The sequence below is a fragment of the Molothrus aeneus genome, chromosome 28 (assembly GCF_037042795.1).
Source record: "Molothrus aeneus isolate 106 chromosome 28, BPBGC_Maene_1.0, whole genome shotgun sequence".
Classification (NCBI taxonomy): domain Eukaryota; kingdom Metazoa; phylum Chordata; class Aves; order Passeriformes; family Icteridae; genus Molothrus; species Molothrus aeneus.
Genome location: NC_089673.1, coordinates 5,421,379 through 5,443,880, shown reverse-complemented (window position 1 = coordinate 5,443,880; position 22,502 = coordinate 5,421,379). Strand labels below are relative to the sequence as shown.

The window sequence follows — 22,502 nt, the reverse complement described above, 5'->3', positions numbered from 1 at the left end:
CCCCAGCGAGACTTCACCTCGTGCTGGGGGTCCCAGCCCCAGGGCTCGCCCCGCCCGCTGCTGCAGCCCCTGCGCAGCCCTGGGGACGGGGACAGCGGTGGGGACAGCGATGGGACCCTTGCAGGGGCCCGAGCCCTCCCCATCCGCACAGCCCAAGGCCACAGCTCCGGCCTGGGACCTCCACTCTGCCCGAGCGGCAAAGCCTGGCTTCACCTTAATAAAATAATAATAATTAATAATTAATAATAATAATAATTAATAATTAATAATAATAATAAAACACTCAAAACCGAAGGCCTTGGGGCGCCCTCTGGGCACGGACCCCACTCGACTTCACCTCTACCCCTTCCCCCCCTGACCTCGGGGTGCTCCGAGCCTGGGCAGCCCCTGGCACGGCCCCCCCAGAACCCCAGGAGGGGCCGGGCCGGGGCTCAGCGCCCCCCAAATCTCCCTCCCTCCCCAGATTCCCAACTGGTTCGAGCTGGTGTTGGCTGGGGGGCAGCGCCGGGGGGACCCCGGGTGCCTGGAGCAGCCAGCGAACCCCCACCCCCCCAAACCCCCCTCCCCAGGTCCCGCTTCATCTTCTCCTTCTGTGTCCGAGGGGTTCTGCCAAAATCGGGGTGTAAGACCCCAAAAGATCTAAAAACCGAGATTCACGGACCCGCAGCCAGGGGTGAGGGACAGATACGGGGTGCCCCGGGGACAGGGGGTGTCCCCAGGGGAGGGAAACTACGGGGTCCCTGGTGGGGGAAGGCCCGGGGGTCCCGGGAGGGAAGGGGCAGCTCTGGGGTCCCCGGGGGGACGGGCAGCATGCAGGGGCCGGGCAGAATTCCCTGGAGCTACGGGATCCCGGGGAGGGACGGCTACGGGGCACAGGGGACGGGCAGCATGCACGGAGGGGACGCGGGGTCCCCGAGGGGCCCGGGGGGCGGCTGCGCTCCCCGGGAGGGGCAGGGGGCGCGGGCAGCCGGCCCGGGGCGGGGGTGCCCGCAGGGAGGGGCGGGGGTCGCGGGCGGGCAGCGCGGCCGTGCCAGGCCGGAGGAATGCGGCCGCCCCGGCTCTCCCGGGCCCGCGGCCGCCCCGGTGCTTCCCGCGGCGGTGGGTGTGGGAAAGCTGCAGGTGTGCGCTCGGGCCACCGCCCGCCGCGGCCCCCGCGGCCCCCCGAGCTCCCCACGGCTCACACTCGCGCAGGAATTCTCTTTCCTTTTTTTTGGTTTCCCTTTTTCTCCATTTGAGCCACGATTCGGGCCAAAAATGGGTTTCGCATCCTCGAGCCCCACAGCCAAAGCGGGGCTGCAAGGGCGGGGGACCCCCGCCGGCTCAGCCGCCCCAGCTGGGGCCGGGGGATGTCGCCGACCCCCGCGTGTCGCCCGTGGGTGGCTGCGCCAACGCCTCGTGAGCGACGGGAGAGCGGGGCAGGCACGGGAGGGGCTGAGCCCGGGGTGCCGCAGCTCGGAGGGGACCGTGGGGAGGGCCCGGGGGGCTGCGGCCGCCCCCGCCCCGAGCGGAGGCTCCCGGGTTCCTCCTCTACCCTCCTCTCTCCCTTTCTCCTTCTCCTTCCTCCCCTTTGGGCTGGACGTGCCCGGGCAGCTCCCGCTCCTTCGGCTGCCATTGATGTTCCTCCCAAACAGCCCCGCCGCCTGCCAGCAGCCTCCCGAAAAAAAAGATTTGGAAGCCGGGGGAGGATGAGTGCGGGGGGGAGGGAGGGAGAAGCGGGGCGGGAGAGCGGCAGCGGCACAAGTGAAACCGCCGCGGGGCAGCTCCGGCTGCGGCGCTCCCCAACGCCGCGCCGGGGCCGGGGCCGCGCCACCAGCGCCGTCCCCGGGCTCGCCGCCGCTCCCGGCACAAGGAGCCAGCCCTGCGCCGCCCCCCGGCCCGAGCCCCTCCGGAGACCGGCCCCGAGGGCTGCCCCCGGCCCCCGCCCCCGCTCGGGGCTCAGCGGCTCAGTTTGTGGGGGCGGCCGTGCCCCCCTCCGGCTCCCTCTTGCCTCCCTTGGCGGCCGCCGCGTCCCCGGCGCCTTTGCCCTCGGGCTCGGGCCCGTCCTTGCCCCCGTCGTGCGTCTTCATGTGCTTGCCCAGGTGGTCGCTGCGCATGAAGACGCGGCCGCAGACGGGGCAGGAGAATTTCTTGGCGCCCGTGTGGGTCTGGAGGTGCCGCTGCAGCTCGTCGGAGCGGGTGAAGCGCTTGCCGCAGAAGAGCCAGTTGCACACGAAGGGCCGGTCGCCGCTGTGCCAGCGCAGGTGGGCTTTCAGGTGCGAGGTCTTGGCGTAGGCCTTGCCGCAGCCCGGGATGTGGCAGTTGTGCAGGTGCTTGCGCTTGGCCCCCTCGGGGCAGGGGCCGCCCCGCTCGGCCTCCTGGCAGTTGGGGCAGCGGCACGCCGCCTGCCCCCCGCCCCGGGGCACGGCCCGCCGGGCCCCCTTGGGCCGCCCCCCGCCCTCGCCCTCCGCGCCCCGCGGCTCCGGGGGCCCCTCCAGCGCCTTCACCCCCTCGGCCGCCAGCAGGTGCTGCGCGGGCGGGGGCAGCAGGTGGGCGGGGGGCGCGCAGAGCTGGTGCTCGGCCCCGCCGTACCCGCCCAGCCCCGCGGGCAGCCCGGGGTGCGCGGGCACCGGCAGCCCCGCGCCCTGCCCCGGCGGCAGCTCCATCCAGCTGGCCCCGGCGTGCAGCTCCCACCAGTTGACGCCTCCGCCCTCCTCGCCGGGGGCTCCGGGGTGCGGGGGCCGAAACCAGGGCTCGTAGGGATGCGCCATGTCCGGGGCGGCCGGCAGCAGCTTGGCGTAGGCTCCGGGCGCGGCGGGGCCGTCGGGGGGCAGCTCTAACCTCGGGGGGCCATGGGGCTCGTAGGCGGCGGCGGCGGCGGCGAACGCGGCGTCCTCGGGCCCCGGCAGCGGCAGCTCGGGCGGCGGCAGCGGCGAGGCGAAGTCGGGGGCGCCCGGCGCGGCGGGGCCGTGCGGCTGGAAGGGCTGCAGCGGCTGCAGGTCCAGGTGGGTCGGGGAGGCGCGGGGCGCGTCCGAGGGCTGCGATCCCAGGGAGCCGCAGACCGCCGTCAGCATCGCGGGGCGGCGCGCACGGACCTGCGGGGCCAAGCGGGGCGGGCGGGGAGGGGGGAGAGGAGCTGTGAGAGGAGGAGGGGGCGCAGCTCCGCGCCCCCCGACCCCGCGCGCACCGGAACCGGCACCGGCACCGGCAGCCGCGGCCTGGGAGTAGCTGAGCCCCCACCGAGGGGGTTGCGCTGCTCTGCGACACCGCTGTGACACCGGGATGGTGGCACCAGCCGGGGGGGGCACCCCTCACACCCGTCCCCGCCCCCTGTGCCAGCCCCTGGTGCCGCTCGGTCACGTCTGCAGCCCGGAGGGGTCGGTGCCTAATTCCAAAATCCGAGGAAGCCTCCAACATCTGCTCGGGCACCTCCCCGACTGTGTCCCCCAACACTGCCAAGGGGACGGAGGTGGCATCCCCAAACCCACGGCGGGGACACGCGAGGCCAACCTGTCTCTGCCGCGTCCCAGGCGGGCTGGGAAAGCCTCGCCCCCCGCCGCTGCCGCCCCGAGGCCAGGCCCAGCTGGGAGCCCTGGGGCTGCTTTTGGGGGGCTGCTCCCCCGGGCCGGCCGGCAGCGGGAGGAGGCAGCGGAGCCCCGGGCCGAGCCCCCGGCAGCGCTTTGAAGCCAGGCCCGGGACAGCTTCGCCCGCACCCCCGGGGCACCCCCGGGGCAGCGGCGGCGCCCCCAGACCCCCGGGCAGCCGCAGCCTCCAGCAGGGCGGCCGTGACTCAGCGGGAGCTGCGCAAACCCCACGGGGCCGGGGACGGGCCCCACCCCGGTGTCGAAATCCACCTGCCGGCACCGGCTCCCGCCCCCCGGCACCGGCTCCCGCCCCCCGGCTTCCCAGCGGCGCCGCCGTGAGGGGCGGCCGGGACCCCCCCACTCCCACCGGCCGCTCTCGTCACCATCCCCCGGGCCCGGCCACCCCCGGGGCCCGCGGGGGACAGGGACAGACCCTCGGGGACAGGGACGGACCCTCGGGGACAGAGGCGGACCATTGGGGACAGTGACAGACCCTCGGGGACACGGACAGACCCTCGGGGACAGGGACAGACCCTGAGGGACAAGGACAGACCCTCAGGGACAGGGACAGACCCTTGGGGACAGGGACAGACCCTCGGGGACAGGGACGGACCCTCGGGGACAGGGACAGACCCTCGGAGACGGGGACAGACCATCAGGGACAGGGTCAGACCCTTGGGGACAGGGTCAGACCCTCAGGAACAGGGACAGACCCTCGGGGACACAGACAGAGCCTCAGGGACAGGGACAAATGTCCCTGCTTGGGGGGTGCTGGAAGATTTGGGGTGGGGGATCCCCCGAACGGCCCCCCGGTGCCCCCCAATGCCCACGCTGTGATTCCAGGGTCCCCACAGTGCTGGAGACCCCTCAGCCGCGCGGGGACCCCGTTTTCCCCTGCCAGGCGTCACCCGGGCAGGCAGGGGGACCCCAAAGATCGGGGTGGGAGTTTGGGGGGGTCCCAAAATCCCCCCGACGGGACCCGCCCGTTCCTGTACTGCCGACACAGGTGGGGCTCGGCCCCCAGGCTGGGGGCAGGATGAGCCCCCCGGGGTGGCAGCTGAGCAGGTTTGGGGGTCCTGCTGCCCCGTGGGGGCTCGGCTCTGCCCACCCCAGCCCTGGGGACTGTCCCTGCCTCCCGGGGGCACGGGTGGGCTCGGGGGGGGCTGGCACTGCCGGCTCCATCGCCGCCTCAGGGGGTCCTGAGACCCCCGACCCTGATCCCCACGAGCTCCGAATTGGGGTCAAAGCCACGAAGTGCGGGCCCCTCACGGCCTTTCGGGTGCTGGCACGGATGGGATCCCCAGGGCTGAGGGACATCCCGCAGCCCCCCAAACCCCCGCGGGACGGGAGGGACCCTCCGGGCGCTCCGGGGCCGCTCCAACCCCGCCGGATCCAGAACGGGGCTCTCCTGGGACACCCCAATCCCAGCGATCCCTCCCGGCTCGGGGGTCCCACCGACCCCACCGTGACCAGCGGCACCAGACCCCATCGCAGCCCCCAAAGGCGGGAAAGGGCCGCGACCGGGATGGGGGAGCGCTGGGAGCACCCCCCTGCACGGGCCTGTCCCGGCCGGGCACGGAGCCTCCCAGGACATTTTTCCATCCGGGAATGATGACAAAAATCCCCAGGGGCCACCAGCGTCCTCCCTCCCTCCCTGGCGGGGCTCAGCGACGCGTTGGCCATTTCACCGCAGGGAAACTGAGGCAGCGGCGGCTGAAGCGTCCCGTGAGTCACGGCCCGGGCTGGGCACAGGCGGCCCGGCCCCGTCTCCCGGCTCCGCCGGTGCCTCGCCCCGCGGCGGGGCCGGGCGGGCGCCGCTGCCCCCAGCACCGGCAGCCCCGACGGGGGGCACGGGGGCGGCGGCGGGGCCGGGCTCGGGGGATGCCGCGGCTCTGGGGGCGATGCCGCGGGTCCCGGGGGATGCCCGGGTGCCGGGGGGCGCGGTGGGATCGGGACCGTCCCCCCCCGAGCCGCGGCGGAGCTCCCGGGGGGTTTGGGAGGGGAGCGCGGCCGCACCGGTGGCGGCGGGGGGGTCCAGCCTGTGCAGCCCCCGCAGGACTCGGCACCGCGCGAGGGTCTCGGAGCCCCGGGAAGAGCCGCGGCCGCGAGGGGCGGGGGTCGCGCCGGAGATCGGAGGGAGGGGACGCAGCGCGGGGTCCCGGGAGGTGGCGGGGCCGGGAGCGCCGCGCTCGGGGGCCAGCGGGGACTCGGCGGGGCCGGAGCGGCCGCGTCCCCGCCGTGGGTCAGGGCGGCCGCGTCCCCGGGACCACCCCGAGGGTCCCCGGGACCATCGCGAGGGTCCCCGCGGCACCGGGGGTACGTACGGCTCTAGCGGCGGCTCGGTCCCGGCGGCTCCGTCCTCATGGGCGCGGGCGCTGCTTCCCGAGGGGACCCCGAGGGACCCGCGCGGCTCCCCAGGGACGGGGCACCCACTGGGCCGGGCGAGCAGGAATGGCCGGGTCCCAGCCCGGCCGCCGGCTCTTCCCTCCGCCCCCCCGCCCAGCTCCACCCCCGGCCCGGTGATTTTAACCCTTGGAGGCAGAGCCGCAGCCCCGGCGCTTGACAGGAGCCGGCTCCGGTCTCAGGATCCGGCGGATGAAAGCGGAGGGAGGGGACGGGAAGTTCGCAGCAGACACCGCAAACAGGGGGGTAATTAAAGAAGAAAGCAACAACCGCCTCCCTCCCGCGGCCCTGGCCGCCTCCTCCTGCCACCCCCGGGGACCCCCGGGCGCCCCTTCTGTCCCCACGCCCCTCCAGGCCCCCCCTCGCCTGCTGGTGACACACGGGGGTGGCCGCCCCCCGCCTGCCACCCCCGCTCTGTGTGCCCGCACAGGGGCGGGCACCTGCTCCTGCCCGCAGGGATGTCACCTGTCCCCGTGGGGGGCTCAGTGCCCCCCACTGCCCCTCGGTTCTGCGCCGTGGCACCAGTGGGACGGGGGGGAATACACGGGGGACAATTTTGGGGTCACAGCTGGCAGGGGGGAGTGGGACACAGGACCCAGCGTGACCCCGATGGATTTGGGGCGACCCAGAACCACCCGGGAGGCGCTGGCGGAGCCTGTCCCCGCTCGGGCGGGGGTGTCCAACCCCCGTGTCTGCCGTGTCCCCCCCGAGGCTGCCGGGAGGGACAAACCCCGCGAGCCGCCGGGTGACAACACCGCGGCCGCTGGAGCCACTTAATCACCGGCGCGTCCTGTCCCCATTTCCAACCGCTGCGCCCGCCCGGCGGCCCCCGCAGCCCCCGGGGACCCCGGTGGGCACGGGGGGAGTCCCCGGCTCCCCAGATCCCACGGGTGAAGGCGGCGGGGGCCCCGCGGAGCCGGGCCGGGGCTGGCAGCGCCGCGATCGCGGCCGGCGCGTGGGAGCCCGCAGCTCCCGGCGAGCGCCCGGCCCGGCCGAGGGAGCAGCGAGCTCCGCCCTGGCCGCGGGGAAAACTCGGCTGGGTTTTCATCATCCCGGCACGGACGGGCCCGCCGCCGCCGCCAACCAAACGCGGCTGCCCGGTGGGCTGAGAGCGGCACCAGCGGAGGGGATCGGGGCACCGGGACGGGGGCACCGGGATGGGGACACGGGGTGGGGACATGGGATGGGAATGGAGACATTGGGATGGGGACACAGGGATGGGGGACACTGGGTTGGGGACACTGGGATGGGGACTCCAGGATGGGAAGGGGCAGGACAGGCCCCTTTGGGGTTTCTGGCTGTGCAGAAATGGGGCTGAACACACGCACGGGGCTCTGTAGGGCACATCTGGGGGGATTTGGGCACACCCCAACCCCAGGGTCCCACTGCGCTCCCTCTCCTCTGCCTCCCCAGGAGGATCCAGGGCTGTTCCCGCGGCTGCTCCAGCCTGGGGACCCCCGAGTGCTCTTGGGGTTGGGGTGGTGGCCTTGGGCTCCCTGGCTGGCCCTGGGGGCCGGATCGTGGCCTCCAACAGCTCTGGGGGGCAGACTTGGCATGGGCAGCTCCAGCCACCCCAATTCCCATCCCCATTCCCATCCCATCCCCATTCCCATCCCAATCCCAGTCCCCATTCCCATTCCCATCCCAATCCCAGTCCCCATCCCTGCTGTGCCACCACAGGGAACAGGGACGGTGCCTCCTGGTCCCCAGCTGCCCCTCAGCCACCCCGCACACATGGCCTGTCCCCGTCCCTTCGCCCCAGGGGCTGCTCCCAGTGCTCCCAGTGCTCCCAGTGCTCCCAGTGCTCCCAGTGCTCCCAGTGCTCCCAGTGCAGGATGATCCCAGTGCTCCCAGTGCCCCCAGTGCCCCCAGTGCAGGATGATCCCAGGCTCTCCCATCCCGGCCATTCCCGCTCCAGGAAGGGGCTGCAGGGTGGGAGGACGTGGGGGGCACGAGGGGACAGGGATGGGGGTCTGGGAGGGCCAGGACCACCTCAGGACCACCTCATCCCACCAGCACCACACCCCAAACCCCCCGGGACCCTCCAGACCCACCCCAAAACAGATCCTGGGCTGGGACCCTGCTGGGATGGGTCTGGGAGCAGGAGGAGGCTGCGGCACCGCACTGGGGGCACGGGGGGCACGGGGGCACGGGGGGCACCAGGATTTGGGGTCTGGGGGCTCCCGGAGCCCCCCCCGGCAGAGCTGGGACCACCCAGGGCAGGGAATCACAGGGGGGATCCGAGTGTCTGAAACCCCGAGCCGTGCCTTGAAATTACTGCTAATTACAGCTCATTTGCATAAATTATAAGGCAAGAGGCAAATGCCGCCAATCCCTCCGAGTGATCAGGCAGCGGGGGGGGGGGCAGAGGGGGGACAGGGGGGGTCGGGGCTCCCCAAAACTGCAGCGCGACCTCGGGGTGTCCCCAGAGCCCGGCAGGGGAGGGACACGGCCCTCGGTGGGTGACAGGGAGGGGGACAGGGCTGGGGGTGGCACTGGGGGGTTCCGGGGGTGTCCCGGGGGTGTCCCAGCGGTGTCCCAGCGGTGTCCCGGGGGTGTCACACCGTGTCTCTGAGCTCCTCCCTGTCCCCGCCCCTGCGTGCCCCCCCTTGGCCGGTGCCGCTCCCCGCTCGGGGTGCTGGGGGGGCTCTGCCGCGGGGCTGCGCCGTCTGGGCCGCCCCGTCCCTCTGGGGACAGCCCGGGGGCGCCCGCGGGGCCCAGACGGGCCCGGGCGGAGCCGCCGGATCCTCCCCGCGGGTCCCGGGGGGCCCCACGCCCAGACGGGCCCGGGGGGGGACGCGGGGGTGACGTTGGAGCTGCCGAGCCCGGGGGGGACCCGGGGCTGCTGCAGGTGGCGCATGGGGACAGGGCCAGGTGAGGGGGGGACGGGGGTGGCACTGGGGGGGCACGGCCCTGGGGAGTGGGCACAGTCCTGGGGGGTGCCACGGTCCCCACGGGGGTGCCACGGACCCCTCGGGGTGTCACAGCCACCACGGGGGTGCCACGGTCCTGCGGGGTGGGCACAGTCCTGGGGGGGTGTCACGGTCCCCACGGGGGTGTCACAGCCACCATGGGGCTGTCACGGTCCCCACGGGGGTGTCCCAATACCCGCCAGGACACCCCCGTGTCCCCCCTCGCTGTCCTCCAGCGGTGCCACGGCCGGTGCCCGGGGCACACCTGGCACACCTGGCACGGCTGGCACGGCTGGCACAGCTGGCACACCTGGCACAGCTGGCACACCTGGCACAGCTGGCACGGCTGGCACGGCGCTGCCCCCCCGCTGCCCGAGGCCAGGGCCGCCTGCCATCCCGGCAGAGATCTCTATCGCGATTATCGCGACGGGGTTGCCCTGCCCGCAGCGCGTGCCCGCGGGCGGCGTTTCCTCAGCGATCGCTGTCGGGACTCGGGCTCCGCGCCGGGGCTGGGGCTCGGTGCAGCCTTAAACGCCAGTTTTAATTGGAGTTTTAATTAGTCCCGTGCTAATCTCGCTGCCGTATCTGCGCCCCAGCGGCCCCGCTGTCAGTCACGGCCCGGGGAAACCGGCCCGGAACGGGCGGGAGAGCGGGACAGGGACACGGGGGAACAGCGGGGACAGCGGAGACAGCGGGGACAGCGGGGACAGGGACAGGGATGGGGACAGGGGACACTGGGCTGAATTGGGGACATAAGGACGAGCTGGGGACAGGGACAGGGACGGGGACAGGGGCACGGGGGGACAGGGATGAGGACAAGGATGGGGACAAGAATGGGGACAGGGACAGGGATGGGGACAGGGGCACGGGACAGAGACAGGGACACGTGTCCCCAGCAGAGACCCAGCCCAGCCCCCGCGCTGCCCCCGGGGGTGTCCCCGAGTGTCCCCAACCCCGCGAGCCCCCAGCGCGGGACTGAGGCGGGCCGGGGGGAGCCGGGGAGGGTTTTGGGGCGCGGGCCGGGGGTCGGGTGAGTAAGCGGAGCGGGGAGGGCGGGGGTGAGGGCGGGGAGGCGCTGGCCGCGGCTGCTTCCCACAAATGGAGGCCCCGCGGCCACAGACACGGCACAACAAAGCACCGGGCAATTATTTGGCTCCAGTGGGAGCTGCCGGGCCCGTGGGGGCTGGAGCCAGCTGGGCACCCCCGGCACCCCCGGGCGGCACCGCCGAGGGGACCCCGGGAGGGTGAGGGACCTCCCAAAAGGGGATGCGGGACATTGAGCACAGCCCAGGTTTTGGGAGGGGCTGGGGATACCCATCGCTTTTGGGAACCCCGAAATCTGCGAGGGGATTGGGGATCCGCGTCTCTTTGGGGACTCCGAAATCGGCAAGGGGATTTGGGATCCCTGGCCCTTCTGGCAGCCTGAAGACCCCAAAGCTCTCCAAGAGCCCCGAGCCCACAAAATTTAGAAGGGGACTGAGGACCTCCATCCCTTCTAGCGCCTTGAACACCCCAAAACACTACAAGCACCCTGAACCCCCAAATTCTGTCATGGGAATGGGGACCCCCATCCTCTCAGGGAACCCCCATCCCCTCCGGGAGACTGAATCCCCCCCCGCCCCGAGCACCCCGATTGTTGTCAGGGTTTGGGGACCCACATCCCACCCCAGGTTCCGCAGGGACCCCCCGAACCCCGCTGTGCCTCCTCCCCGCGGGAGTTGGGGACCCTCGGGGGCGCCATCGCCCCGGAACCCCCCGATCCCCTCCCTGGGACCCCCCGGATCCCCTCCGTGCCCGCCCCGGGACCCCCCGGATCCCCAATCCCGGGACCCCCGGACCCCCCTCACTGGGACCCCCCGGATCCCCTCCGCGCCACCTTTGATTGGGGAGGGGGGGGGCGAGGGGGATCCCCGGGACTCCCCACCCGCCGGGGGACCCCGTGACGTCATCCGGCTTCAGCTGCCCCCTCCGCCAATCGCAAGCGCAGCTCCGGCGCCTCGCGACTTCCATTAATTCATTAATCTGTCAATCAAATTATTGTGACCAATCACAAGGCGTGTTTTGTGCGGATCACGCCCAAGAGTAACTCCGCCCCCTTGAAGGCCTGTCAATCAAACACGATAGCCACAGGCTGGGCTTGCGTCCATTGGCTGTCGATGCTGTCAATCAGAGATATTCCCTGCTATTGGCCCTCCGCTGCCGTCCGTCACCTCAGAGCTCCGCGCCCATTGGCGGAGCCATCCCTCCATCACGCGCTTTACTGCTCGGCGCAGCTGCCCATCAACCGTTTCCCCTCCTCGGATTGGCCGTCTCTCCACCATCTCACCGCCCATTGGCCAGATCGCAAAGCAGCCGGGCGGCGATTGGCCCAAACCCCCTCTGTGGGCGGGCGCAGCAGGGCGGTGCCCGGCGGAGGAAGATGGCGCCGTGAGCGGGTCGGAGCCGCCGCCGCCCCCGGCCGGTCAGTGCGGGGGGAGCGGGGCCGGGCCGCGGCCGCTGCGAGGCCGCCGGGGCGGGGAGGGACCCGCGGCCGCCCCGAGCCGCCCTCCCCCTGCGCCCGGCGGGCGGGCGGCGCTTCCGGCAGCGGGGCCCGGTCGGGGGCGGGCCCGGCCTTTGGGACCCGCCTCCCCCGGGACCGCCCGGAGCGGCGGGGGCGGCCCGGGGGGACCGGGGAGAGCCCGGGGGGGGCTCCGGGGGGACCCTCGGGGGTCGCGGCCTCATCCCGGCACGGGGGCGGCGGGGCCGGTTCGGGGATCCCGGGATGCTCGGGGAGCCCCGGGGATGCTCGGGGGTCCTGGGGATGCTCAGGGGTCCCCGGGATGCTCGGGAGTCCGGGGGATGCTCGGGGAGGTCCCCGAATTTCCTTATGGGATTCATTCCCCTGATGGGGTTCGGGATGGTTCCCAAATTTCCCTGGTGGGATTCAGGATGATTCCCAAATTTCTCTCATGAGGTTCATTTCCCCAATGGGACTTGGGCTGTTTTTCCTTATGGGATTCCTTTCCTTGGGATTCATTCCCCTGATGGGATTCGGGATGGCTCCCAAATTTAGGGGCCTCTGCTTCACCACGAGTGGGAAACACACGGAGGGATCACGCCAGGCTTCCCTGCATTAATATCCCCATTTATTGTTCTGGGAAAATAGGATTTCTCCAGGGAAAATGGGATTTCTCCAGGGAAAATGGGATCTCTCCCAGAAAAATGGGATCTCTTCCAGAAAAATGGGATTTCTCCAGAAAAATGGGATCTCCCTGTCCGGGATCTGGCTCCTCCCTGGCCGGCCCAGCCCCGCTCTGATTCGCGGTCGGGGCTGTTGATCCTCAACTCTGCCCTAAATTCCGATGGAAGGGAGGGAACAACCACACAAAATCCCCGGAAAAACGAGAATATTTCAGGCTGGGAATGGGAAGACTTGGGGCTAGAAATGGGAATATTTCAGGGTAGGAACAGGAATATTTCAGGCTGGGAATGGGAAGATTTGGGGAGATTTTGTCTCTCTGGGCACACCTGCTTTGAAGCTGGGCTCTGCCAGCTTTTAGGAGGCTGCTCCTTCAATCCAAGGCTATGCTGGAATTCAGGAGAACAAGGGAAATCCAGGAGTGCTCCCTGGGATTTCCCTTGGGAACCAACCAAAGCCCCAACCCTGGAGAGGGGAGAAGGTGGCACATGGGGGGCAGCCCCCCGGGGTGAGGTGGGATGGGTCTGGGGTGCACCAGGCAGATCCTGGGGGGGCCAGAACCCCGGGCTGGGCTCCCCGAGGAGCTGATCCTCCCCTGCTCTGTGCCCACAGCCCGAGGGACAGCACAGCATGGCTGCCACTGCTGCTGTCAGCCCCAGCGAGTACCTGCAGCCCGCCAACGCCGCCGCCCAGGTGAGCCCAGCCCCTGCTCAGGTGAGCCCAGCCCCTGCCCAGGTGAGCCCAGCCCTGTCCAGGTGAGCCCAGCCCCTGTCCAGGTGAGCCCAGCCCCTGCCCAGGTGAGCCCAGCCCTGTCCAGGTGAGCCCAGCCCCTGCCCAGGTGAGCCCAGCCCTGCCCAGGTGAGCCCAGGCCCTGCTCAGGTGAGCCCAGCCCCTGTCCAGGTGAGCCCAGCCCTGTCCAGGTGAGCCCAGCCCCTGTCCGAGTGAGCCCAGCCCTGCTGGGGTGAGCCCAGCCCCTGTCCGAGTGAGCCCAGGCCCTGTCCAGGTGAGCCCAGCCCCTGCCCAGGTGAGCCCAGCCCTGTCCAGGTGAGCCCAGCCCCTGTCCGAGTGAGCCCAGCCCCTGCCCAGGTGAGCCCAGGCCCTGCCCAGGTGAGCCCAGCCCTGCCCAGGTGAGCCCAGCCCCTGTCCAGGTGAGCCCAGCCCTGTCCAGGTGAGCCCAGCCCCTGCCCAGGTGAGCCCAGGCCCTGCCCAGGTGAGCTCAGGCCCTGCTGGGGGGAGCCAGGAGGGCAGGACAGCCCTCAGGCTCATTCCCTGTCCTCATCCCAGTGTTCTTCCTCCTGCCCGAGCATCTCTGATGTTCCCAGCCCATATCTCGGGGTGGGTTTGGGATTTGAGCTGCCTGTGATGTTCCAAGGGGAAATCTCAGGGAGTTTCCAGGATGTCCACAGCTTTGGGATGGTTTTAAGGATGGTTTGAACCTTTAGGATGGTTTTAAGGATGATTTGAAGCTTTAGGATGGCTTTAAGGATGGTTTTAAGGATGGTTTGAAGCTTTAGGATGGTTTTAAGGACACAAGGATGGGATTTAAAGGGATTTAGGGACACTGGGATGGGATATTAAATGCCGCCATGGCTGAAAGCAGTGGGTGCTGGACATCTGCAGGAATTCCTTCGCAGAAAAAACTGGGATTGGGATGGGCTGCCCGGAAAGGTGGTGGAGTCACCTGGGGGTGTTTCAGGAAGGACTGGACGTGGCCCTCAGCGCCATGCTGGGGTGGCAAAGTGTCCCCGGGTTGGACTGGACCATCCCAAAGATCCTTTCCAGCCTCGGTTGTTCGTTAATTAACGCGGGTAATTAATCAGCTCCCTGGGTCAGGGCTGTGTCATGAGCCGTTCTGCGGGTGCTGGGCACTAACTGCCCTCTCTCCCCAGGACTCCCAGCCCTCTCCCCTGGCCCTGCTGGCAGCCACATGCAGCAAGATCGGTCCCCCCGCCGTGGAGGCGGCCGCGGCGCCGCCGGCGCCCCCCCAGCCCACCCCTCGCAAGCTGGTGCCCATCAAACCCGCCCCGCTGCCCCTGGGCTCTGCCAAGAGCAGCATCGGCATCCTGTCCTCCAAGGGGAACCTCTTCCAGATCCAGGGCTCCCAGGTGGGCACCTCCTACCCCGGGGGGCAGCTGGTGTTCGCCATCCAGAACGCGGCCGTGCTCAGCAAAGCCTCGCGCTCCTCCTCCTCCTCCTCCTCCTCGTCCTCCTCGTCCTCCTCCAACATCCAGTACCAGGCGGTGCCGCAGCTGCAGCCCAGCGGGGCTCAGACCATCCAGGTGCAGCCTAACCAGATCCAGATCATCCCAGGCACCGGCCAGGCCATCCTCACGCCCTCCTCCTCCTCCTCCTCCTCGCACAAGCCCGTGCCCATCAAGCCGGCCCCGGCGCAGAAAGCGGCGGGAGCGGGCGGCGTGGTCAAACTGCCCGGGGGCGCCAACGTCACCCTGAGCCTGCCCCCGGCCCTGGTGAGCCCCGAGGCGGGCGGGCAGCCCCAGCTGCTCACGGACAGCCCTTCCAAAGGCGGCAAAAAGCCCCGGAAAAAGGCCCCGTCCCCCGGGCAGCCCGCGGCCGTGGCCGTGGCCGAGCAGGTGGAGACGGTGCTGATCGAGACCACGGCCGAGAACATCATCCAGGCTGGCAACAACCTGCTGATCGTGCAGAGCCCGGGCTCGGGGCAGCCTGCAGTGGTGCAGCAGGTGCAGGTGGTGCAGCCCAAGCAGGAGCCGCAGGTGGTGCAGATCCCGCAGCAGGCGCTGCGCGTGGTGCAGGCGGCCTCGGCCACGCTGCCCACCGTGCCCCAGAAATCCTCCCAGAACTTCCAGATCCAGGCGGCCGAGCCCACCCCCACACAGGTACGGCCTCCTTGGGACCTTCTCCCTGCTGCTCCCCTCTGGTCCTCACCCAGGGTTTGGGAACTGGGGGGTTTGGGAGATATTCCCAGCTTGGAGTCTGGTTTGGGCATTGCTGAGGGGAGGTTGGGAGTGCAGCCATGCCCTCTGCAGGGATTTAGGAGCTCCAGCTGCTTTCATAGGTGCTTTTTCAGTGTCCCTGAAAGCTCCTCAGTGCCACAGCTGGGGCTGGGATGAGCCAGCCTGCTGGAAGTTCCTGAGTCACAAAGGGAGGTGGGAGAGGGATGGTGTCCTTGTGTCCCCTTGGGCAAAATCCAGGAGCCTTCTCCTTTCTGCAGAGGTCCCACAGAGGTGCAGATTCACCTCCCAGGGAGGGTGGGGAGGAGCTGGGCTGCACTTCCCACACAAGCTATGACTCCCCCATCCCTGGAAGTGTCCAGGCCCAGCTGCAGCAGAAGGAAATTAAAACACGACAGCCTCCAAACCCCCCCACCCCACCCCAAACCATTCCAGAATTCCCGAGCTGCAGGGGCGGATCCCGTCCCCACAAACCCCAGCCGTGTTCCCTCCTGCCGCCCAGGTTTACTTCAAGACCCCCTCTGGCGAGCTGCAGACCGTGCTGCTGCAGGAGGCCTCGTCCATCCCGCCGCCGCCGGGCGCGTCCTGCGGCAGCCCCGGTACCGGCCCCGGCAGCGCCCGCAGGCCGGCCCCGCGCAAGGAGCGGCCGCTGCCCAAGATCGCCCCGGCCGGGGGCATCCTGAGCCTGAGCGCGGCTCAGCTGGCAGCAGCTGCACAGGCCATGCAGACCATCAACATCAACGGCGTGCAGGTGCAGGGCGTGCCCGTCACCATCACCAACAGCGCAGGTGGGTGGCACTGATGGCACGGATGGGGACATGGGGACATGGGGACACGGGGCAGGGCGTGCCCGTCACCATCACCAACAGCGCAGGTGGGTGGCACTGATGGCACGGATGGGGACATGGGGACATGGGGACATGGGGACATGGGGATGTGGGGATGGGGATGGGGATGGGGCAGGGGCAGGGCGTGCCCGTCACCATCACCAACAGCGCAGGTGGGTGGCACTGATGGCATGGATGGGGACATGGGGACATGGGGATGTGGGGATGGGGATGGGGATGGGGCAGGGGCAGGGCGTGCCCGTCACCATCACCAACAGCGCAGGTGGGTGGCACTGATGGCACGGATGGGGACATGGGGACACGGGGCAGGGCGTGCCCGTCACCATCACCAACAGCGCAGATGGGTGGCACTGATGGCACGGATGGGGACATGGGGACATGGGGACACGGGGCAGGGCGTGCCCGTCACCATCACCAACAGCGCAGGTGGGTGGCACTGATGGCATGGATGGGGACATGGGGACATGGCAGGGGCAGGGTGTGCCCATCACCATCACCAACAGGTGGGTGGCACTGCTGGCATGGATAGGGATGGATGGGGCAGGTGCAGGTGAGCCCCCCAAGGATGGGGGGTCCTTAAAACAGATCAGATCAGATTAAATCAGATCCCCTGAGGGACATGGGGACAGTGAGGAGCTCACTGAGCTTCCAGAGGAACGAGGAGCTCTCCCAAGCTCCCAAACCCAGGAGAGGCACATTCACACACCCAGCTCCATTTTTCCAGCTTCACTTTTCAGGGATCAGAATTCCAAGAGTGAACCCCTCACTCCAGGGATCATTCCAGAGTGAACCCCTCACTCCAGGGATCATTCCAAGAGTGAACCCCTCACTCCAGGGATCATTCCAGGAGTGAGCCCCTCACTCCACGGATCATTCCAGAGTGAACCCCTCACTCCAGGGATCATTCCAGAGTGAACCCCTCACTCCAGGGATCATTCCAGGGAATGAACCCCTCACTCCAGGGATCACCTGAACCCCTCACTCCAGGGATCATTCCAGGAGTGAACCCCTCACTCCAGGGATCATTCCAGAATGAGCCCCTCACTCCAGGGATCATTCCAGAGTGAACCCCTCACTCCAGGGATCATTCCAGAATGAGCCCCTCACTCCAGGGATCATTCCAGAGTGAACCCCTCACTCCAGGGATCATTCCAGGAGTGAACCCCTCACTCCAGGGATCATTCCAGAGTGAACCCCTCACTCCAGGGATCATTCCAAGAGTGAACCCCTCACTCCAGGGATCATTCCAGGAGTGAGCCCCTCACTCCAGGGATCATTCCAGAGTGAACCCCTCACTTCAGGGATCATTCCAGGAGTGAACCCCTCACTCCAGGGATCATTCCAGAGTGAACCCCTCACTCCAGGGATCATTCCAGAGTGAACCCCTCACTCCAGGGATCATTCCAGAGTGAACCCCTCACTCCAGGGATCATTCCAGGGTGAACCCCTCACTCCAGGGATCATTCCAGGAGTGAACCCCTCACTCCAGGGATCATTCCAGAGTGAACCCCTCACTCCAGGGATCATTCCAGGGAATGAACCCCTCACTCCAGGGATCATTCCAGAGTGAACCCCTCACTCCAGGGATCATTCCAGGGAATGAACCCCTCACTCCAGGGATCACCTGAACCCCTCACTCCAGGGATCATTCCAGAGTGAACCCCTCACTCCAGGGATCTCCCCAGACCCCAAACCAGCTGGGCCCCACTGCTCCCCGTGCCAGGAGTGTCACGTCCCTGCAGCCGCCCTGTCCCCACTGCAGGGCCAAACCCTTGCCCAGAGCCGCGGGGAGGGTTATCCCTGTGGGGAGCTTTATCTGCTCCCTGAGATCAGCCCAGCCCTGCTGCCTGCTTGCTTGGTGCCCCAGCCCTGGCTCTGCTGCTGCTGCTCCTGGCCAGGCGTCAGCAGAAATCCCAACCCCACTTTCCCACTGTGCTGTCCTCCCAGGACCGCCTTTGTGGGGGGGGGATTGAATTTAATTAGCTGTTCCAATTAACGTGGAGGGGACTGGCAGGACCTGCTGCCCACAGCCCAGCCAGGGCTCAGCTCATCCCCGGCGCTGCCTTCCCTCGCTTGGCGCTTCCCCGCCGGCTCTGCCTGCTCTCCCTCCCCGCTCTGCTCCTCTGCCGCAATCCCCCTTGTTCTTCCCCTCCTCCTCCTCCTCCTCCTGGTGCTGCCCTGGGAGCAGCAACCCCAACCCCAACCCCAACCCCAACCCCAATCCCCATCCCAGCCCCGCTTGCTGACGCTGACCCCCTGTTCTTCTTTCCAGCCCCTGTCGCGGCTGCCAGGGACGCCCGAGCCTGGAGCGGCCCTTAGGCTGCGGGGTAAGTCCCGTTTTTTTGCTCAATATATTGCACGTTTTTTCAAAGTTTCTTTTTTGTTCCCTCTTTGAGCCCTTTTTTTATTCCCCGCCCCCCTAAAAGGGTCGAAAACAACTTTTTTGAAAACTTTGAAAAACCGCACAGTATATTCAGAAAAAAGGGGACTTACCAGGAGAGGCACGTGGCAAAGGGGGCCGTGCTGCATGTGGGGGTGAACTCGGGGTGTTCCCTGTCCGGAGGGCACAGATGGATCCTGACTGCCCCTTTCCCCTCTTCCCCAGGCCAGCAGCAGCTGACGGTGCAGAACGTGTCCGGCAACAACGTGACCATCAGCGGGCTGAGCCCCACGCAGATCCAGCTGCAGATGGAGCAGGCGCTGTCCGGGGACATCCAGCCCGGCGAGAAGAGGAGGAGGATGGCCTGCACCTGCCCCAACTGCAAGGACGGCGACAAGCGGTGGGTGCTGCGAGTGGGAAGGGCTCAGCCCGCTTGGGTCCGCCACTCCTGGGCTGTCTGAGAGCGGTTCAATCTCTGGATCTGCCCCTCCTGGGCTGTCTGAGAGCGGTTCAATCTCTGGATCTGCCTCTCCTGGGCTGTCTGAGAGCGGTTCAATCTCTGGATCTGCCTCTCCTGGGCTGTCTCAGAGCGGTTCATCCCTCTGGATCTGCCTCTCCTGGGCTCAGAGCGGTTCAATCTCTGGATCTGCCTCTCCTGGGCTGTCTCAGAGCGGTTCATCCCTCTGGATCTGCCTCTCCTGGGCTAACTCAGAGCGGTTCAATCTCTGGATCTGCCCCTCCTGGGCTAACTCCAGGTTCATCCCCCTGGGTCTGCCCCTCCTGGGCTATCTCAGAGCGGTTCAATCTCTGGATCTGCCTCTCCTGGGCTGTCTGAGAGCGGTTCAATCTCTGGATCTGCCTCTCCCGGGCTAACTCAGAGCGGTTCATCCCCCTGGATCTGCCTCTCCCGGGCTGTCTGAGAGCGGTTCAATCTCTGGATCTGCCTGTCCTGGGCTATCTCAGAGCAGTTCATCCCTCTGGATCTGCCTCTCCTGGGCTAACTCAGAGCGGTTCATCCCGCTTGGATCCGCCTGTCCTGGCTTTAACCCAGAGCAGCTCATCCTGCTTGGATCTGCCTGTCCTGGGTCTAACCTGGAGCGTTTTACCCCCCCTGTCCCACCTGGCCGTGCTGACGCCACCTCTCCCTCTCCCTCTCCCTCTCCCTCTCCCTCTCCCCTCCTCTCCCATCCCTTCAGGCCGGGTGATGGTGGGAAGAAGAAGCACATCTGCCACATCCCCGAGTGCGGGCGCACGTTCCGCAAGACGTCGCTGCTGCGGGCGCACGTGCGGCTGCACACGGGCGAGAGGCCCTTCGTGTGCAACTGGGTGTTCTGCGGCAAGCGCTTCACCCGCTCCGACGAGCTGCAGCGGCACGCGCGCACCCACACAGGTCTGCACCGCGCCGGGGGCCGGACGGAGCCCCGGCAGGGCTGGGACGTCCCTGGGGTGTCCCCGTTCCTCCCAACAGGGCTGGGGTATCCCTGGGGTGTCCCCGTTCCTCCCAACAGGGCTGGGGTATCCCTGGAGAGTCCCCGTTCCCAGGGCAAAACCCCCAAAAGGGCTGGGAAATCCCTGGGGTGTCCCCGTTCCCAAAGCAGAGCCCCCAATAGGGCTGGGGTATCCCTGGAGAGTCCCCGTTCCCAAAGCAGAACCCCCAATAGGGCTGGGGTATCCCTGGGGTGTCCCCGTTCCTCCCAAGAGGGCTGGGAAATCCCTGGGGTGTCCCCGTTCCTCCCAACAGGGCTGGGGTACCCCTGGAGTGTCCCCGTTCCCAGGGCAAAACCCCCAATAGGGCTGGGGTATCCCTGGAGAGTCCCCGTTCCCCCCAAGAGGGCTGGGGCATCCCTGGAGAGTCCCCGTTCCCAAAGCAGAACCCCCAAAAGGGATGGGGTATCCCTGGAGAGTCCCCATTCCCCCCAAGAGGGCTGGGACATCCCTGGAGTGTCCCCATCCCCAGGGCAGAGCCCCCAAACACATCTGGGGTATCCCAAGCTCTCCTCCATCCCCAGGGCAGAGCCCCCAAACAGGCCTGGGGGACCCCCAGGTGCCACCACCCCGTTGGGAGCACGGGGATGATCTGGGCAGGTTCTGCCCGGGTTCTGGGGGGCACTGGGGGATTTTGGGGGGTCTCTGGTGACAGAGGAAGGGGATGGGGACATGAAGGGGACAAGTCCTGGAGGTGCCACCACCCCCTTGGGAGCACGGGGATGATCTGGGCAGGTTCTGCCCGGGTTCTGGGGGGCACTGGGGGATTTTGGGGGGGTCTCTGGTGTCAGGGGCTAACGGGGCCGTATCCTGGGGTGTCACCCCGTCCCCTGAGGCCCCTGGCCGTCCCTGGGGGTGACCCCGGTGTCCCCTGTCCCCGCAGGTGACAAACGCTTCGAGTGCGCGCAGTGCCAGAAACGCTTCATGCGCTCCGACCACCTGACCAAGCACTACAAAACCCACCTGGTCACCAAGAACCTGTAGGGTGGGGGCACCCCCTGCGCCCCACGGCCCGGCCCCACAGCCAGGGGCCACCCACAGCACTCCAGGGAGGGACCTCGGGGACGTCCCCGGCCTCCCGACCGCGCTGGGCACCCCGAAAACGGCGCTGGGGGCGTCCCTGGGGCCCCACGGGTTTGGGGGGTGCCCCAGGGTCCCCCCTGTGACCCCACAGATTTACGGGGTGCCCCAGACCCTCCCCTGTGACCCAGAGCCTCCCTTGTGACCCCACAGGCTCAGGGGTGACCCCAAGCTCCCCTGTGACCCCACAGCTTTAGGGGGTGACTCAAACCCTCCCCGGGGACCCCACAGGCTCAGGGGGTGACCCCACAGCTTTAGGGGGTGCCCCAGACCCTCCCCTGTGGCCCAGAGCCCCCCCCCTGTGACCCCAGAGGTTTAGGGGATCACCCAGAGCCCCCCAGCCCCATGGGGACCCCCAGAGCCCCCCAGCCCCATGGGGTCCCCCCAGTTTCCCCCAGAGCCCCCCAGGGCGTGGGGCAGGAGCCCCGAGGGGAGAGGCTCCAGAGCACATTCCTACTTTATATTTAAAGTCTATAAATAGCTATAAATATCTATATCCCCTTTGGAAAATCCCTGTTTTCTATCGGATCGTTGCCTTACACTCCCCTGTCCCCGCCCTGTGGATCATGAGTGCTTTTTTAATCTATTTAATCCCCTGCCTTCCTCTCCCTTCCTCTCCCAAAATTCCGTTTTTCCCCCCCCTCATGGCCAATTCCTCTCTCCCAGTTTTTATTTCCGAGCAACGTTGGCAATTCCCCCTTTTTTTTTTTAATTTTGGTTGCAATTTTTCCATCCCTTTTTTTCCCTTTTCCTTCCTTTTTTTTTCTTTTTTCCCCTTTTCCCTTCCTTATTTTTTATTTTCACCCCTTTTTCTTTCCTTTTCCCCCCCTTTTTTCCTTCCTTATTTTTTCCCCTTCCTCCTTCCTTAGTTTTTATTTTTCCATTTTTTTCTCCCTTATTTTTTATTTTCCCCCTTTTCCCGTTTTTTTATTTTCTCCTTTTCCCTCCCTTTTTTTTTCCTTTTCCCTCCTTTTTCCTTCCTTATTTTTTATTTTCCCTCTCTTTCCTTCCTTTTTTTTTTCCATTTTCTCTTCCTTATTTTTTCTTTTTTCCCCCTTTCTGTTCCTTATTTTTTCTTTTCCCTCCTTTTTCCTTCTCTTTTTTTTTTTATTTTCCCCCCTTTTTCCTCCCTTGTTTTTTTCTTTTTCCCCCTTTTCCTGTCCTTATTTTTTATTATTTTTTCCCTTTTCCCTTCCTTTTTGTTTCCTTTCCCCCTTTCCCGTGTGTGCCCCCCGTGTACAGTGTACATTGTATCATAGATTCTATTGCTTTGGAGCTTTTAAATTAAACAGAAATTCCGTTTATTTTTGCCTGCTGTGCCGGGCCGTGCTGTGCCTGCCCTGTGTGATCCTCCGGGAGCTTCCCCTGCTCAATAAAAACCCCGAGGCGCCTCCAGGTCCTGCTGCCTCCGGGCTCTGGGGATTTGGGGGAGTTGGGGGGGTTTGGGGAATGGGTGGGAATTGGGGGAATTGGGGGAATTTATGGGATTTGGGGGAATGGATGGGATTCACAGGAATGGATGGGGTTTGGAGGCATGGATGGGAAATTGAGGAATTTTAGCAGGAAATGGTTCAGCTCCTGCTGTGAGCTGCTGGCTCAGGAGTGGGGGATTGTCCCCAAACCCCTGTGCCCCAATCCCCGTCCTTGTCACAGCATCCCAAACACTCCATACCCACATCCCTGTCCCCAGTGTCCCCAACTCCCTGTTCCCACCATGTCCCAGCCC

General features: G+C 67.1%; 2 protein-coding genes across 3 annotated transcripts; one reads left to right on the top strand and one right to left on the bottom strand.

The window, feature by feature from the left end:
- Positions 1-1,943: 1,943 nt before the first annotated feature.
- Positions 1,944-3,071, bottom strand: SP6 (Sp6 transcription factor). Its single transcript, XM_066567083.1, has one exon. The coding sequence runs from the start codon at positions 3,048-3,050 to the stop codon at positions 1,944-1,946; it is 1,107 nt and encodes a 368-aa protein (XP_066423180.1). The 5' UTR covers positions 3,051-3,071.
- An 8,201-nt stretch (positions 3,072-11,272) lies between these two features.
- Positions 11,273-22,080, top strand: SP2 (Sp2 transcription factor). 2 transcript variants are annotated; one of them, XM_066566810.1, is made up of 7 exons: positions 11,273-11,336; positions 12,666-12,746; positions 13,943-14,908; positions 15,486-15,771; positions 18,437-18,611; positions 19,408-19,601; positions 20,580-22,080. In XM_066566810.1, exons 2-7 carry the CDS (start codon positions 12,684-12,686, stop codon positions 20,678-20,680), a joined length of 1,785 nt encoding a protein of 594 aa, XP_066422907.1. In that variant the 5' UTR covers positions 11,273-11,336; positions 12,666-12,683; the 3' UTR covers positions 20,681-22,080. The 2 variants fall into 2 exon arrangements, with proteins under 2 accessions (XP_066422907.1, XP_066422906.1); XM_066566809.1 differs by lacking the exon at positions 11,273-11,336 and having other exon boundaries at positions 11,771-12,746.
- The last annotated feature ends 422 nt before the right edge of the window (positions 22,081-22,502 follow it).